Here is a 16828-nt window from a genome sequence, read left to right on the forward strand (position 1 = left end):
GGGCACTTTGCCTGAAGGGAGTCACATCAAAAGCTCTGCCCAGCTTCTCATCTACAGGTTTCTTGAAAAACCTTATCATTACATGCTTTTGTACTGATGTTCAGTCTGATGCAAACCAGATCTATCTGTATTTGTGCCCCTATCTAGTTCAGTTACCAGCACATATGTGAAATGCTGGATGAAAAAACACATGTACGTTCCCATCTGAACTGGTATCAGAGATTAAGTGGGAAAAATTCCTGAAAACTAGATTCAGAAACTGTTAGCACCTAATAATTTTGCTGGGGAAGGGCAAGCTGAGAGGGGCTCCCAGGAGCTACACATTAGGCATGATATGAACACAAAAGATGTAGGGCTTTGGGCATTGTGTGACTGAAAAGTGAACAACTCCTGTCAGCCTGCGTGCAACTCCTCACCCTGCTCCAAATCACAAGTCTCAACTTGGCCAGCAGCCCTGTGCTAAAAACACCCATTTCTCTCCAACACCATGTCTATAAATGGAGCTGGGACAACTATGTCAGCAATCACAGAACATCTCAACTTGGCAGGGACCTGAAACAATTATCGGGTGCAACTGGGGTGCCTGTATTGGAGGCACCTGAACTTCAGTGCAGTGGTTCCACTCAGCTGTGCTTGTACCTGCAGTATGCTGGGGGCACAGTTGCAGCAGGCACCCCAGATTTGCCACCTGTGGCCTCACAGTGCCTCTTGCAGCCGATGATTTCTGTCTCCAGCAGATGGCCCAGCCAGCTCGCAGCCAGCCGTGCCTGGCTCTCTCTCCCTGGCAGTCTCGCTGCAGGGAAGTGGTATTGTGATCTCTGCAAATTACTCGAGATTAGCACCTTTGAAATCAGACTAAGTTTAAGATTATACAGAAAAGTGGGTTTATGTACACCAAACTAAATATTCATTAGTACCTCAGAAAATGGCAATTTTGAATGTAAGATGTTTTTAGCAATAGTGGCTGCATATCAATGACTCAATACCACCACGTCACAGCTGCAGTTTTGTGCATGTGTTCTCATGCCCAGCAAATTTATTTTCTGTAGTAACAAGGACCAAAAAGGAAAGTATGCAGCTAACGCATCAGTTCCGCTTTTTAATATTACTATCTCTGGTCTTCTCAAAGTTACTGGAAACATCACCATGACGTATTTCCCCTTCTAAAGATCGATACCTGTTAGAAAAATAAATGCTGTACTAGATGGAAAGCTGGCATTCAACAGCACTTGATCTCCACTTGCTAACTGCTGTTTACAGTAAAGCTAGATACATATTGAGACACGACACTTACACTCACATGATCAATGCTTTGTATGAAGTGTTGACTTTCCCTCAGAAAAATCGGTACTATCTGTTAGCTTATTGGTTTCTAATGGCAAAATATACCACTTCATTAGTTGACTATGCCCTGTCATGCTTTTCCCTGCAAGAACACAAGTCTGTCTTTTCTAAACCTGATGTAAATAAATTTCAGATTTCACATGTAATGACTTCTAGTCATGCATGTTTCAAAGCTAATACTTCTAAAATGAGATGGTTTCTCTTTCAAAATCCAGCAATCACTAATAACTGAGTGTAGTTTGAACTGAGCAGAGCACATTAATCTATATATAATTTGCATAAATTGTACCTGAACAATTGGGACTCCACAGATTTGTTCCTGTACATTTTCTTTAAATTAAGCAACAGAATGAATCAACATTTGCTATGGAATATGGGTAATCTGTCCAAAGCTGTATGTAAGGATGGGAATAAAGATTTGACGGTGATCCCTACACCACTTAACTACAAACACTGATTTTTTGGGGAAGAAGTATGAAAATGGTCTGTTGACATTCTTGTGTATTTTTTACTTGAAAAAATCATAAAAACTTTGGCAAGCCAGAAGTTTACATACACACTAATATCACAAAACTAAGATATAAAAGCCATTTATTCAAAAAAATGTGGTGGTGTCAAATCACATACACAAGCCAATATTGAGCTACAAACACAGACCAAACAGTTCTATAAACAGAAATTGGAGTGTTCATATACCATAGTACCTGAAAAAGACCGTTAATAAAAAGGAGTCCATAAGTATTTCATTTCACTTTTTCTATATGGCTCCTTTCTGAATGTCTTTGCCTAAGTTAGTGTACAATGAGCCAGAGGTAGAGTCCCAAGTAAAGCATCTAATGCCTCAGGGCTCCATTAAAAACCTTTATTCTTCTAAACAAAAGGAAAGTCTAGTCTATAGTTTTCTGTATGACACTGAAGTAAAGCCTCTTTGCTTGAACAGTACGGCATTCCCAAGCGCATTTGGCATTAACCTAGATTGAGACTGTGCTTTGTGGAACCACCTCAGTTCTCCTCCCCTTCAGACTCCGACTCTAGAAGAGAAGAAAGTAAAACACTTCATGTAGGTTGCACAAGGACACTGACATGAGTAATTCTTTAAAAATAACAGGATATCCTTCCAAAATGAAAATGAACTTTTCCCCACACCTAGTAGTTCCTAGGAAAGGTTGGCAGATAAAACAGAGCAAACAGGAAGGAAACACACAGCTTCAGGAGATGAAGGTTTGCTCTGCTGTCCTCCATGGTGGAGCTCTTCACTTACACATCTGTCACTAAAATCTTCACCACGTTGCTATGAGTGATTCTGGTCCTCATCTACAGAGCCACACAATGTGTACCTGAGCTGAGTTTAATAAAGGCTCAGCATTAGTTGCTCACTCTTCTAATCTCTAAGAGTAGCCTGTACTGCTCTCATCCAGGAAGCACCCTTAAAACTATTTGCTCTGCAAATATCAATCGACATCACCATCCAGCCTATCTAGAAAGTAGTGTTACCCTACAGGAGGTATGAAACCTGTACAAACCAAATTTTTAAATGATTTTTATAGTGTAAGATAAAGTTCATTTAGTAACAGAAGCAGAAGAAGTAGAAGTAACTTAAAAGCAGGAATACACATGCTGGTTTTGTAACCTAAAGCTACTTTGCATGGTATTGTATTTCTGTGTTCACCTGACAGGAAAGGGCTCACTGCCAACAAATATTACACTGTAGGTCGGATTTCTGAGAGCAAACACGGTCTGCGTTTTCTTACAGAAACATTTTGTCTCTGTTTGTACTGGACATTGTAATTAAGGACACCTGGCAGAGGGGACATGCAGGAAAGGATAAAAATAAAGAGCAGCGGAGGCATACAAGCAGAAAATTAAAAGGGGAAAAAAAAAAGCTTTATTAGACCAAGCTTGCCCACCCAAAATCTCAAGTGTGAAAGCAGCTGCCATTTTTATGCTACTACCTGAACATGTGAATTGCTGCTAAGTTTTATCTGTTCCTTGTCATTACTACATGTTCCCTCCAAGTTTATAAAACTTATTTTATTAAACAGATGCAAAAGAACACTAATAATTTTATCCCTATCTATTACACATAGATTTATCTTCCCAACTGATGAGGAATTCTTTTTCCAGGCAAAAAGAAGATAATTTGCTTATTCAGTACAAGTATTTTCCTATGAAGAACGTGAGGAAAACCAAGTTAAGGACTAAAGAAACTAGTTCCCCTTCTAAATAACCATTTTAAAGCAGCAAATAGAGACCACATAATCTTAGCCTGACCATTCACCTAAACCCAGTTTCAAGAGCAAGGGCACAGGCAAGCTCATGCTATGTGCCATTAAACATGATAATAGCAGAAAAGGCACTGAGACAGAAAACTTTGGCTGCATGTGCTTGCACCAAGGTACTTTACGCTGTCATCAGTGCAGAGTTCCTCCCTGCAGAAGCTAAAAGAGCTTATCTATAGACAAATGGTACCCAATGAAAAAAAGACTTCACAGGGACACCATAATCACTAAAAAAGCAGCGTTGTTAGGCTTAGGCATGCCCGGAAACAACGGGGACAGTTATGCCTGCTGTTTTGTATTTCAAGTCCTGAATACTTCATATCCTGGTACAACAGTGGAAAAAAAAAAATTTTGTTTTGCAAAGAGACTACCATAGCTCTTCAAATGAACCCATACCTTCTTCAGCGTTTTGCAGCCACTCCACAAATTTCTTCATCTGGTCAAGAAAAACACTTTTGCCTTTAGCAACATGTGCTTCTTTATACCACTTGAGGATAGCTTCTTCACTCAGAACATCAGCTGAAATACAGATCAGTGTTTGTAAAAAATAAAATTTACTTTTTAGAGATTAGCAGATTTTGAACATGAGAGGAGAAAGATTTTTAAAAGGCAGCATAAAGTTAATATGATTGTAGTGGAACAAGCTTTGCATGATCTATATTAGGCTACAAATGCAGAATATTCGATACATATAATGGGTTCCAGATGCAATAAAACATGTAATGTATTAGGATTAAAATAAAGTATCAAATATTGTGCTTCCATCAAGAAGAGTTCTCTATTCATCTGTTTTAAATACACCACATAAGATGGCTGGATAAAAAGAAATATAATTATCAGCTTGCACAGCTTGGAAGTTACCACAATAAGAACTGCCATGCTTTTTCTTGCTGTTGTATCACAGAATGCATGGTTCTAGAAATCTAAAGTGACAGATACCTCCTGACTGAACACTTAAGAGACAGCCAGTAGGGATTTTTTGCAATCATTTTCCCCTAAAGGTTTTATATTGTTTTTAACTAGTAAGTTTTAAGGTCACTATTCAGACCACCCGTTTTAAGGGATTGGCTTGCATGGACAGCACAGCTAACATTTTTATGTCAAGCATCAGGAACAAAATAGCTGTCAGTGAGGACGTGAGGCTGAGTGCAATTCAGAATAAAGAAATACTGATAAATAGCAAGGACACTTATTGTTACCAACATACGCAAATTTAGGTCTAGCAACAGACCTCTAGCCCCCGGACAAAGCTCCTGTGATCCAGCCAAGCCAAGTATCTCAGTAATTGATGGCTGTGGAGGCAAAATCTGGAACCCACGATGGTATTTTGGCAGTTACGTAATGCAAGAGGCAAGAACAAACAACAACATCAACAACAAAAAAATCAAACTGTATTTGTTCTATAAAAAGACTAAAGACAGCTTTCTACACCTCATTAAAATTTCTATTCTTTTTGTCTTTAAACAAACTACCCTCCCTGCTCTACAAAATCAACACATTTATGTACTTCACTGCTTCCCTGAGCTTCTCGGTGCTGTCCCACCCACTGGGTATTTGCTTGCCAAAGCACCGACCCCAACCATCACCTTCTGCTTCAGCCTAAAGTTAGAGCAGATGTGGCAGGGAAGGGAAGAAGACAAACTGAAATAAATGACACTAAAACCCCAAGCATCTGATCAAATGAGACAGAGGAGGCACATTTCACATATGCTGTTGAATAATAAACAGATGGAAGCAACCAGGGATACGTTTGAACTTAAAACTATTCCAAGACATTAAACAGTAACTGAATATGAAATCTCCCTGAAAATTAGGAATTTACTAAGTGTGTGTGACTGGAAATTACCTTGTCTCTCAGGCACTTTTCCAAAATAAAACGTCTTCTGCAGTTTTCTGCAGCTGACAGTAATGCTGAGAAAATGCAGGGAAAACAGGACTGAGCTGGCTCTAGGCTTTTTTCTGTAAATACAAATTGTCCTCAGTGAACCTACGAGTGGCACACAAAGCCACAGTCTTCCTGAAATCACAACCTGCCACAATGAACTTTTTCTCCAATGTTACAGAAACACTGGAGACAAGAAAGAGGTTTCAAACGTGTTGCATTGAATTCTTGCTGGTAGTCCCTAAGAGCAGCTCAAAGGCATTACAGTACTTAATGAATCTGGATTTTAATTTAGCAAACCTGAAAATATTTCACATGGACTCATGAGCCTGCAGTTTAATGTAGAAGTGCATGTGAAAAGATTACATTCACTTCAGAGTCTCACACTACATCTGCAAAATTACTCAGGGTATGACACATAGAGATCAGCAAAGAAAATCAGGAGAGATTTCAGAAAAAAAAACAACAACCAAAAAAACCCAAGTAGAGCAACCCCGTCCCCAGCTCAAGCTCTGGGGCACTGTGGGCATTCACAAGTATGAAGCTGCTGTATAGAAGAAAGTGCTGAAGCCCACTGCTGTATTACAGGTCACATTATGATACTGTACAAGAAAGCACCTCCAGGTAGCCCCATAGCTCAGTTCAAAAGAAATAGGACTTAAGTCTGCTTTTTTGATTTGCAGCCTGTAAGCTCAATGGTTTTGTTGCCAAAGAGGAAAGTGCAATTTCTCCCTCCCTTCCCAAAACCCCAATCTGATAAAAGCAGTATGTAATCTCTCTGTGTCCCTCAAAGATTAAAACATTCACAAGAGTGGAAGATGAAAAATTTGCCTGTATTTAACTCCATGGCAATAAACCTCCTAACCCAACAGAGAAGAACAAAATGCCCTGAACTACAAAAAGGACAACTGCAGCGCTCCTTTCATTTCTAAGAAATATTATGTGTAATACATTCATGCCTCCAGTGCTCATAAGGGATGACATTCCCCCATCAGCACAAAGATGCTCAATTCAACAATCATGCAGGATAGGGTGTAGTTAGTCATACCTCTAAAGTTGCTTTGAAGCAGTGGGAAGGGAAAATGGAAGGAGGATGAAGAGAATGACTCATTTTGTATATATATAGTTATTCCTCATTAAAGTTGATTACAGATATATTTTAACGGCTGAAGCTGAACACTGTGGTTTGTGGGCGTGTGCACATCATTTCCACTGCACTCCCAGGTGATGTCAGCCCCAGAGAGCTGCTTTTCCTGCAGGTGCAGCCAACTGCCACTCAAACCACCCACAGCCAGAGCCTCCAGGGACGTCCCTCATGAAAGGGAGAAGCTGCAGAGCAGAGAGACTGAACAGCCCAGTCTCTTTTCTTCAGGGTTAACTGGAAAGTTACTTGAAGTTCAGGTCTCAGCTTTGCACTCAATCACCCAGTTCAAATGAATTTCTGCTTTTAACTTAAACCACACAGCCATGGGCAGTAGAGGGAAAAGCACACCCTGGCAGCTGCCAACACAGTCAATCAATCTGCAAAATTCAACTCTATTGCAGCTAACTCAGCTGGGAGAACAGAGCCTTCAGGCAAGGGTTCTTTCAATGCAAGGAATGTCACCCACAGTACAGTTAAGGCCTTTCTGGTTTGTTCTGGGCTTTTCCCAGGAAAATTTTGCATCGAGTACCGAAAAAAAGTACTTGAATAATGAAGAATTGTGATCCATCAAAAAATGAAACCCCTGTATGAAGTGGAACTTGAAGATTCCATTCTTCTAAGTGCAGTATTCCTGCTGAGTTTGAGAACCTCGGTCAGTCTGCATCATTTGGTTACTGTATCTCTGTACTGCAAAAGAGTATCTCTGAAGCCTAATTATGCCTCAAACCAGAGCCCTACTTCACGTGTACTTGTGATCAGTTATTTCTTTTTGTATTTTGTAAATGCTGTCTTGAATTCTAATGAAAAAATACACAGAGGCTTTGTGTTTGCTGTTCAAAGGGTGAAATTCTGATCCTCATGAAAGGAATGATTTTTAATTTCAATGGTGTCAAGATTTCATATTTGAAATTTCAAGGATGGACACAAAACAAAGGGGATCAACAGGTGAATATGATATATAGCATGTAATCCAGTACTAATAGTGCTTATTTTACCAACAGTTAAGGGACAGACTGCAATACAGAAGGAACGAACAAACAACATACACCTTACAATGTAAGCAAGGAGACTGGCAAACTAACTGAGTGCCACTCAAGAATTCAGCAATTCTTATTCTGCAACTGACTTTTAGATCTTGGTCAAAATGCAGCTGGCAGATTAACAATTGTACTGGCTTTAAGTGAAAACCAGAGAAGTAACATCATACCCAGGGGTCAGTACAGAACTGGACAGCTTACTTTTCTCTATACTGTCTCAGAAACACAAGAGTAGAGTAATAATAATAATAATAACAATAACAACAACAACAACAATAATAATAATGATGTCAACAAGCTTTAACCAACTACAGAACTGCTTTTGAAAATTACACCTGCAAGGTGGTAAGAAGCTGCTGCTACGTAAGGGAAAATAGGGCTTGGATTTACATTGGGGAAAAAGTGGATGCTCCTTCTTGTTTAGAGACAGAATAATAAATTAAAAAATCAACACCACAGGCTTTCAAGATCTTCTAGGTGCTAATGAGCCCCAGCTGTCAACATGTTTCAGTATTTCCAGGTAATTCACAGGAAAGTAATCCAAGGGCTATTTTATGATGGAAACATGGAAAGCATTTAGATGCAAGATGTTGGACATGCTGATGAGAGTAGTCATAGAACTAAATTAGTCAAAGTGTGACTGGCATTAGGTGCCTATCATCACTGCTGACTATTTTTATGCCCAGGAAGAACTCCCTCACAATGAGTAACAAGCAACAAACTGTCCACATTCATGCTGGTACAAAGCTGCATTTCTGTCTGCCCATTCACAGATACTCAAGATACCTTTATTTGTCACTAGATGAAGTTCATTAGGGACCCTGAAACCTCTCTGGATCTTGTGCATGTTACACTTAAGAACAACAGAAAGGGGAACAAGGGTGTCTGCTGTTCCCTCACCACTGGCACAGCCAGTAACAGCTTTAGGGGGCTTTTTTCCTTGGCTGTGAGGAAACAGAAGATATGCGGTCTTTGACAAGTTATTTAAATAAAGTATACATCTCTAAAAAGACTTGATGGCTCATTTTTAGTGGATAGATATGAACTGGGGGAAGGAGAGGATGAAATCTACCAGCACTGAAGCAAAGAAGAGGCAGGCAGCATGGCACTGCACAAGCCACACCATGAGACACTAAAGCTCAATAGAGTCATGTGGAAGAAACAGGAATTGAAGGCCTAGTGCTCCCACAATCTCCCCTGGTTGACAAAATACCATGTCCTCACCTAATGGACACTGTTTAACTCCAAAGCTGCCAAAACCAGATGGAGCTGATGCTCTCTGTGTCCAGCACCCAGAAGGGCCCTGTGGCAGTGGCTGCAAGGTCAGGCGAGCAGTGCCAGCAGGCAGCAGGTCTGTCAAACAGGGCAGATCCAGCTTCAGCCTAAACGGGGCCAGGAAGGGCTGGCAGCTGTGCTGCCGCCTGACTGCATCAGACAGCAGAGAGGCATGTGCTGCAGCACGCCTGTCCCAGATATTCCAAGCAGGAATACAGGCACAGCACATATTGGACAGGCCATATGGTAGTTCCAAACACTCCTCTAGACATCATGTCAATCCTGAACAGAACTGTGGCACCTGTAGTGCTGAGGCTGAAGTCTTCTCAGCCCTCCGAACAAGCCTGCCCAAGTAATCTCCAGAGTCAGAACAAGAGCATGTGGGGTGAGCAGAGTAGATGGGAACTGGGTTCTTCTTCAAGTATGTTAATATACAATTCAGTGATTTATTTTCTTTTTAATTTTTAAATGCTTCGGAAAGTCAGGGTTGCTCTTGCAGGCTAATACAGGAATGAATCTACAAAAATTCTGAAGTCAATCCTACACAAGACTATTTCTGGTTTAACCATCACTTACACTCTGAGTGCACAGCAATTACGCCTCTCATTCATCATGTCCGAAGCAAATGTTCTTTTCCAAAGAAAATTGAATCAAGTGATTGCTGCAGCTTGCAGCTTCAAGCTTTTCTACAGTCATTAATAGTATTTACAAATTGTAGAATTTGAGGGCAGAAGGACAAGGTGCATTGCTTTTCATTTATCATTGAGGCCACACTATACTGACAGAAGGATAGAAATAAATCCACAATTCACTTCCTTCTGCCTTCTGAAACCATGAAATTATTTTAACAGCTGGAACTCATTTGCCTTGAACATGTACCTGGACTCAACTGGGTGAACAAAGATCAACATTAGGTTTCTACTCCTGCTGATTTTTCTCCTCTAACTATTTATAGCAAGAACGTCACAACAAACTGTTTCGCACCCACCCATCACATGCAGTGCAAGACCATTAGTCTCTATGACAACCTGATCAGAATAAACTTGTGAAGAAGTCAATTTCACAATAATAAAAATGAAATCCATCAAAACTACAGCACCTGCAAAAAACTGGCAGGGAAAGAAGAATAAGGAAAGCTCCTTCTGGCAGGGAGTGAGTCAAAAAAACCCCAACTCCAAACCCCTCAAAAATCTTCCTGCTAAGAGGGTTTGCACTTTCAAGGCTTCTTAAAACCAAGCTCTGATATACTTTTGAAATCTGCCAGAAATTTATAGAAATGTCTCCCTAGAACTGGTTTTCTACAAGGACTAAACTGCACTTGAACTGAATGGACAGTACTTGATCCTGCTCACGCTTCTTGAACATGGGATGAAAGCAACAGAGGGAGAGAAGGGATTGTTTTGGCTTTCTCTGCAGTCATACGCTCCTTTGAACTATCAAAGCACAAAGTTTTCCAGATTTCAATGGCAATACAGCCTTCTCATATGCACTACCTGGTGAAACATCATAGGTGAGTGGCTGGCACTGAGAATCCAAGAACAGAATACAACAGTGGATTATACACATTTACCTTTATAAAAGAGTACCACTATCTTCTGAAAGGCTTTCATGAAGTGGATGTTGTCATAACAGTACTCCTGTACCTTCTGGAGAAGGATCAACTCTGACTGGCCTTGAGTGCTGAACACAGCAAGGAGGGGGGCATATTGCTGAAAGGAAGAGAGGGTAAAAAACAAAATGCATGTCAGTACTCTTAAAATAAAAATAAACTTTTTAGAACAAACATCATGAATTTCATCCCTGAAGATGTTTCACTGAAACCTTAGATTTACTTGCATCCTGCATTTTCTTAAACACATACAATGCATATACACAAATATCCATGATTTTTTGTAGCATGTCCTGCATGCTGTAAACTAAAATTCAGTACCACTTAGTTACTGAATTCTGTAAAATAAATTTATAAAGCCCACAATTCAGCAGTACTGCTGTCATACATTTCACATGGCAGCATTCTGTTCATTCAGGAGTGATACTTTACAGATGTTCATAATGTAAGACATCCCAGGATGAAGTACATGAAAAAAATATCTCTAGCTTCACAGGGGTTTTAGAAGTCCCAGGAAACTGAAATAAAGTAAATTATTCCAAGTTAACTGTGATCAGCTGTCCTTATTTTTTCTCATTACCACGATCAAGAGTACCATGACACCCTTTTCTCTGGTAAACAGCAACATTTTCCAAGCACAGTATTAACTGCTAATGTTACTCAGACAGACAGTAGTGGTACATTTCATTATCTTTTCCTGGAGTTTATTAATATAATAAAAACAAAGCAAAAACTTATTGTTATGCAATTTTCCCCTCCTATTTCAGATCTTGAAACTAAAAATTACACTGAAGGACCATATCTTTCCTTAAAAGCTAGTGTTTATGTCCATATCTCTCAAATTTCCTGTCATCTTAGCCTGTGATGAGTCCAGCTAAGACTGCCATCTTAAATTTAAGCTAATATTAAGAGCATTTTTCAGAGATGAAGTCAAATTACCTTTGATCTTCAGAAACCCTAGCCAAATATACATTGTATGTTACTATTTCATCTGCTCTTACACTAAACAGCTCAGCCTTTCTTCCTAGTTTTCAGTAACCCCCAGTTTGGCATTCTCCAGCTGCATTTGCAATGGCCTGATATCACAGAGTTCTGGTCTGAGTGACCAGGGCTGCTGCTGGTCTTGGTCAGGTGACAAACCACCCATCACCCACAGCACTGAAGGGCATGTTTAAAAGTACATGCACCTCAGCATCTCTCTGCAAGGGGCTAAACCCTGATGGTTTTACCCAATATGATCCATGGAAATAACTACCAAAATACATGAAAATCAACTGAAATTTGAAAGGTTGTCCCAAAACGTGTTTTAGAATAATTATCAGCTATTTCAGAAAAAGAGAGCACAAAACCACAATAGCAACGAGCAGCTCAGCAGGCTGATGCTACTTAGCACTTTTGGAAGAAACTCCCTTAAAATGGCTAGGTATAGCTAACACCAGAGGCCAAGTTTTTCCACTTCTGGCAGGTGTAGCCACATCTTTAGAAACAATGTCAGTGCTTTGGTAAGAGCACTGAAAAACCTGTGCAGGCTGTGAGTAGCTCTTTTTCCTTTTTTAGCCCTTGTAGCATGGAGCTGGTATCTAGGCAAGTTGCAGGGAGGCAGGGCAATATACAGTGCAGTTGGTTTATTTAACAGCCTCAGCAGAACTCACCCCCATCCATATGTTTGTGAAGTGCTGCTGTGCTGCTGTCTACAAACATTAAGTAACTTCTAACAAAAATCCTAGGTTTTCAGTTTGGAAGTAAATTATCTTCATTTTGCCACATCTGACTCTATTCCCTTCACATTCCTCCCTCACTTCTCAACTGGTACAGGCACACAGTTATGAGTTTCACAAATGTCTAACTGACTAAGGAACCTTCTTCTGAAAGGTGGCTGAGCAAGTGGCATTATTTTCCATTTGCATCATGTTAGGGAGCAGGGGGTCAGCACCCACACTGCTGTGAAGCTCTCCGGAGCCTTGCCTCCAGTGAGAATTGTCCGGAAGATTCTCCCCACCCATGGAGAACATCTCTCCTCTGCATTGGAGGTGGCCTAGGCACTAAGCCCCAGTGTCACAGTGAGGTTACTGGGACGATGAGGAGCTTATTCTGTGAGATTCAGGGTTGAACAGCTTGCCCTGTCTCCTCCTGAGGTCAGCTCCTGCTGGTCCTGCCATATGGATGGCACACATGACTTTTACTGCACTGCCCGAGTATTCTGGTTCATGGCTGCCTGCCTCAGCCTTGTCATTAGGTAGCCACCCATCCTTTTTAAGATCTGTAAACTAGGTCGATACTCTGTATTTTGACACGTCTTTCCAGGGGTGCCTTGTGTACAACTTACTGAAAGAATCTGGTAAGTTAGAGACCGGTACTCAGGTGTCAAAGCTCTGGCAAAGTGCTTTGTGAAAGTTACCTGCCAGCTAGAGCCATACAAGAATAAATCCCACCATGTGACACATCACACATCAATTATGTATTTATACACATCCCAATCACACCACCAGGTCAAAGCAACTCCCTGACTGTTTCCTGGCACACTGAGACATAGGAGGGCACAGAACTAAGCTCTCTATCACCCTAACACTGCTAATCCAGTTTCTGGAGTTGGCTCATACACTGAGGTAGCTGAGAGCCCAAAGAGAAGGATCCAAGATCTGTCTCCACCTGTCCAAAGAGGAAGGATGGGAAAAATGCTGTTTCATTTTTGAGCACTGAACTGTAAAGAAGCAGCTATCAAAGTCTAATTTTCTATTTCTATTGCTTCTATTAAAATCTTACCTCTAAGTGCAAATAGTAAATACGCCATACAAATTTGTGCTCTTTTAGAAAGTGTATGTAGCTAGAAAGATGCCTATCTTATATAGGCAAAATGCCTTACCTAATTTCAATGGGGATACATATATAGCTGATGGCTTGGATCAGTGAGATACATAGGACTAAACATCCAGTCAACAGTATTTGTACAAAGCCAGCTATGTTTCTCTTTTCCCAGTGTTCAAATATTCAATAAAGTGTTTGTTAATTTGCCCTGCAGTACTAGACAATAAATCTAAGTGGATACTTTGTTACAACTCAAAGAGAGATAATCAAATTTTACATCAAAAGAACAAGAAAAACAATGTCTCGCCCCCCTCTGGAAACTATCTTGTCTTTCTACTGCTATTTGAGCCACTTGAGAAAACTTGAAGGCATTCAGTCTTACCATCAAAGACTACACAATATCCCAAGCAACTGCATTTCTAGGATTACCGACTGGGAAACGGAATTCAGACAAAAGGACAGCAGCAGTAGGAGCTAAACCAACATGGGAACACCCAACCATGGAGAGACATCCAACATGAAGAAAGATCTATTTTACCATAAAAAATAAAGCCCAGACTGCTTCTGTTCCAAGGCAAACCTTTGAAGCCCTGGCTATGAGTTAGTATTCTTCTAGTCATAAGTTACCTGTTTCAAAGGACTAAGTCTGCTGAAAAGCCTCTGCCTCTGGTCTCAGATCCAGTGTCTTGCACTGCACAATTACTTCAGGAATACCAATGATGGCAGTGATTTGATGCCTCTGCACTGGTTTGGGGTTTCTTTTCTATCCCAAGGTCTTGAGAGTTTTGTACCAACATGCAATGGTGGTACTGCAGTATTGCAGCCTGTCTTTCTATGTATTCAGTTCCCTCATCCTCAAGGACAGTAGCTGGATCAGAGAGTAGCCACACTGTATGTACACACAGTCCCAAGCCAGCTCCTGGCGTATCACTTGACAAGTTGCTGAGTGTGGATGCTCGCAAGGGCTAGCAGAGGAACTTTCCTGTGAAACTTTGCTTTCTCGTAAGAAAGCAGTTAGAGAAATCCAGCTTCTCACAGCTTCTCTGTGAAAGCTTTCATTCTCATGAGAACTGTATGGACAACAGTTTGTAAGAATGTAAACCATTTCTGCACCTGCAGGTTGTTGTGACACAGTGGAATTGTTTTCAGTCTTGTGAGAATAATATTTGGAAATGGGTGTCTTACTGCTCAACCTATCACCTCGGCAGGTGGTGGGTCAATAGGCCAATCATGTAATTTCTCTGTTGTGAACCATGCTATAAAGGTTATGGGTGATTAAACGAGGTCCCTTTGGCCATACTTTGCAACCTGGACTTGTGTGGTGACTCGCCGCTCTCTGGGGAATAACAGTGACAGCTGAATATCCAGCTCCCACAGCCGACATCGGCAATAACCGATCCACAGATTCTGGCCTCACATCCTGCCTGGATCTAACCAGCTCTCTGCAAAGCCAGCGCAGGTGCCGCCCCACCATGCTCCCAAAATGCCTTTGCTTCTGGCAAAGACATTGCAAAGGCAGTTCCTGCAGGCTTACTAGTCAGATTTACTAGTCAGGTCTGAACAGGCTGAGTCCCAGCAGTTGCTTAGCCCTGTCCCCAGTGCAAGGAGCCTCTCAGGACCCGGCACCCTGGGAAAGCACAAGGGGGAGGTGCTCAGGCTGGGACCACCTTGGCTTGCCCTGGCTCTCTGCACTGTGGGGCTCAGGGCACTCAATGATCTGAACTATCTCAGTTTTGCATCCATTTGCCTGATGTCAGACTATACAAAACACTTAGTATGCTCAGCATCAGCCTTCAAAAATTTAAATCTCCTGGATTTAAACAGGTAAAAACTTGACAGCCAAAGAATTTATTCTGTGAATTCACAGCTTCCTATTCCTTTTCACCCATGCACACACCTTTAGATGTTTGAGGGCCTGCTCTGCAACCAGCTCTTCCTTCTTGTTCCATTCCACAGCATTCATGACACAGGTCCACAGGAGACCAATCACTGCTGGCTCTGGCAGCTCATTTCTTTTCATTTCCTCTTTCACATAAAGCACTACCTGGAGAAGGAAAAAAGGGAGATGAGATTTCCAATGAACCAGAAACTATGCTGACTTTCCAAATACTTGTAGTCATTTACAACTAACACCACAGTGTAGAAGTATTAAGAAACAGAATTAGAACAAGAATAATAAAAAGGAAGTATTTGGCATGTTTTTATTTAGAGACATTACTATAACTTGACTACAGGTTTTGTCCCTCCCCTCCAACCTAACACTTTATGCAATTAAAGGAAATACATTCTCAAGCATAAATGAAGGAAACCCCCCCACACCCCACAGACATCTGCACTTGTAAATCCAGATGATATTTGGTTGCTTTAGTCTTAAACACAGAGCAAAAAACAGAAGAAATCTGTTGCTCTCTACCAAATCTTGATTTAAGCCTTTGATTGTGATTATATAAACAAAAAGTTGTAAAAAACCACTTTTACCTCCTTAATTGGGCATTCCTGAGACAGACGTTCTTGTAGTTCTTTTTGAAGTTCTTTACGAGTCCCCAGTGACTGCTGAACTCTGAGGAAATCTGAGAGTTCTTTTAGACCTGCTTCAGTAAAATACTTGGCAAAATGGTCCACATTCTGCCGGTTGGCTGGAAATAGTTCCTAAAAAGACAGGAATGCTCTCTGTTAAATAACCAACTTTGACTCTTGACAGAATGGAAAGAACATTTTTTAAGAATAAACAGTGGGAATAACCTGTCACTTCACTTAAAACACTGCTTGTATCCACACTGGAAAAGTCAACAGTTCATTGATATAGCAGTGTTTCACTGTAGTGGAGGGAAAAAATGATGTCCAGTTATGGAAATAAGCTAGCACCCACTCCATGTGAAGTGCATGTACTTATGAATAGCCATGAGCTGAACACATTGCTCAAAACAGTCCTCACACATTGCTCAAAACACTTTTTCTAGATTCCAAGAGTCTTGTAGGGAAAGTAGAAAGGAATAGATGGCAAAGCCACTACAGGCAAAGCACATTTATCATGCCCTCCCAGCACATGTATACATTTATCTCTTAATAAAAATACATTCAAGAATACATAAGTGGCCCAGGCACCCTGGCCTACCATTAATGCATCATTTAACAAAAATCACAAAATCCACTATGTACAGTTAACATTAACTCCTGTGGGCATTTCTAATTTAAAGACACTGTCAATTTATGAAAGTCCAGCTACTTAGAAAAGTTAAAATTATTCTTAAAAATTACTATAGCAAATGCCCCATCTTGGAAAGCATTCAATGGCATTTGCTTACCATCCATTCTTGGTGTCTTAACAATGATCTGTGGGATGGACAGCACTTTTTTTTAACAAAGAAGCTAGAGACTCTCCATCTGTTTACTTACTGACTAATGAGATTAAGAAGAAATTTTCATGAAGGCATCTTTGCTAGGCCACATCAT

General features: G+C 40.7%; 1 protein-coding gene across 2 annotated transcripts in view; it reads right to left on the reverse strand.

The window, feature by feature from the left end:
- Positions 1–1918: 1918 nt before the first annotated feature.
- Positions 1919–16828, reverse strand: part of BZW2 (basic leucine zipper and W2 domains 2) — a 58117-nt gene continuing 43207 nt past the window's right edge. For both annotated transcript variants that reach the window (XM_048304269.1, XM_048304278.1), the window contains exons 8-12: positions 15854–16024; positions 15273–15419; positions 10532–10670; positions 4020–4142; positions 1919–2375 (exon numbers count right to left, since the gene is read on the reverse strand). In XM_048304269.1, coding sequence (XP_048160226.1) covers positions 2347–2375; positions 4020–4142; positions 10532–10670; positions 15273–15419; positions 15854–16024 — 609 coding nt within the window. In that variant the 3' untranslated portion in view covers positions 1919–2346. The remainder of the gene's footprint in view (positions 2376–4019; positions 4143–10531; positions 10671–15272; positions 15420–15853; positions 16025–16828) is intronic.

This window comes from Corvus hawaiiensis, chromosome 1 (genome assembly GCF_020740725.1).
Source record: "Corvus hawaiiensis isolate bCorHaw1 chromosome 1, bCorHaw1.pri.cur, whole genome shotgun sequence".
NCBI classification, from domain to species: domain Eukaryota; kingdom Metazoa; phylum Chordata; class Aves; order Passeriformes; family Corvidae; genus Corvus; species Corvus hawaiiensis.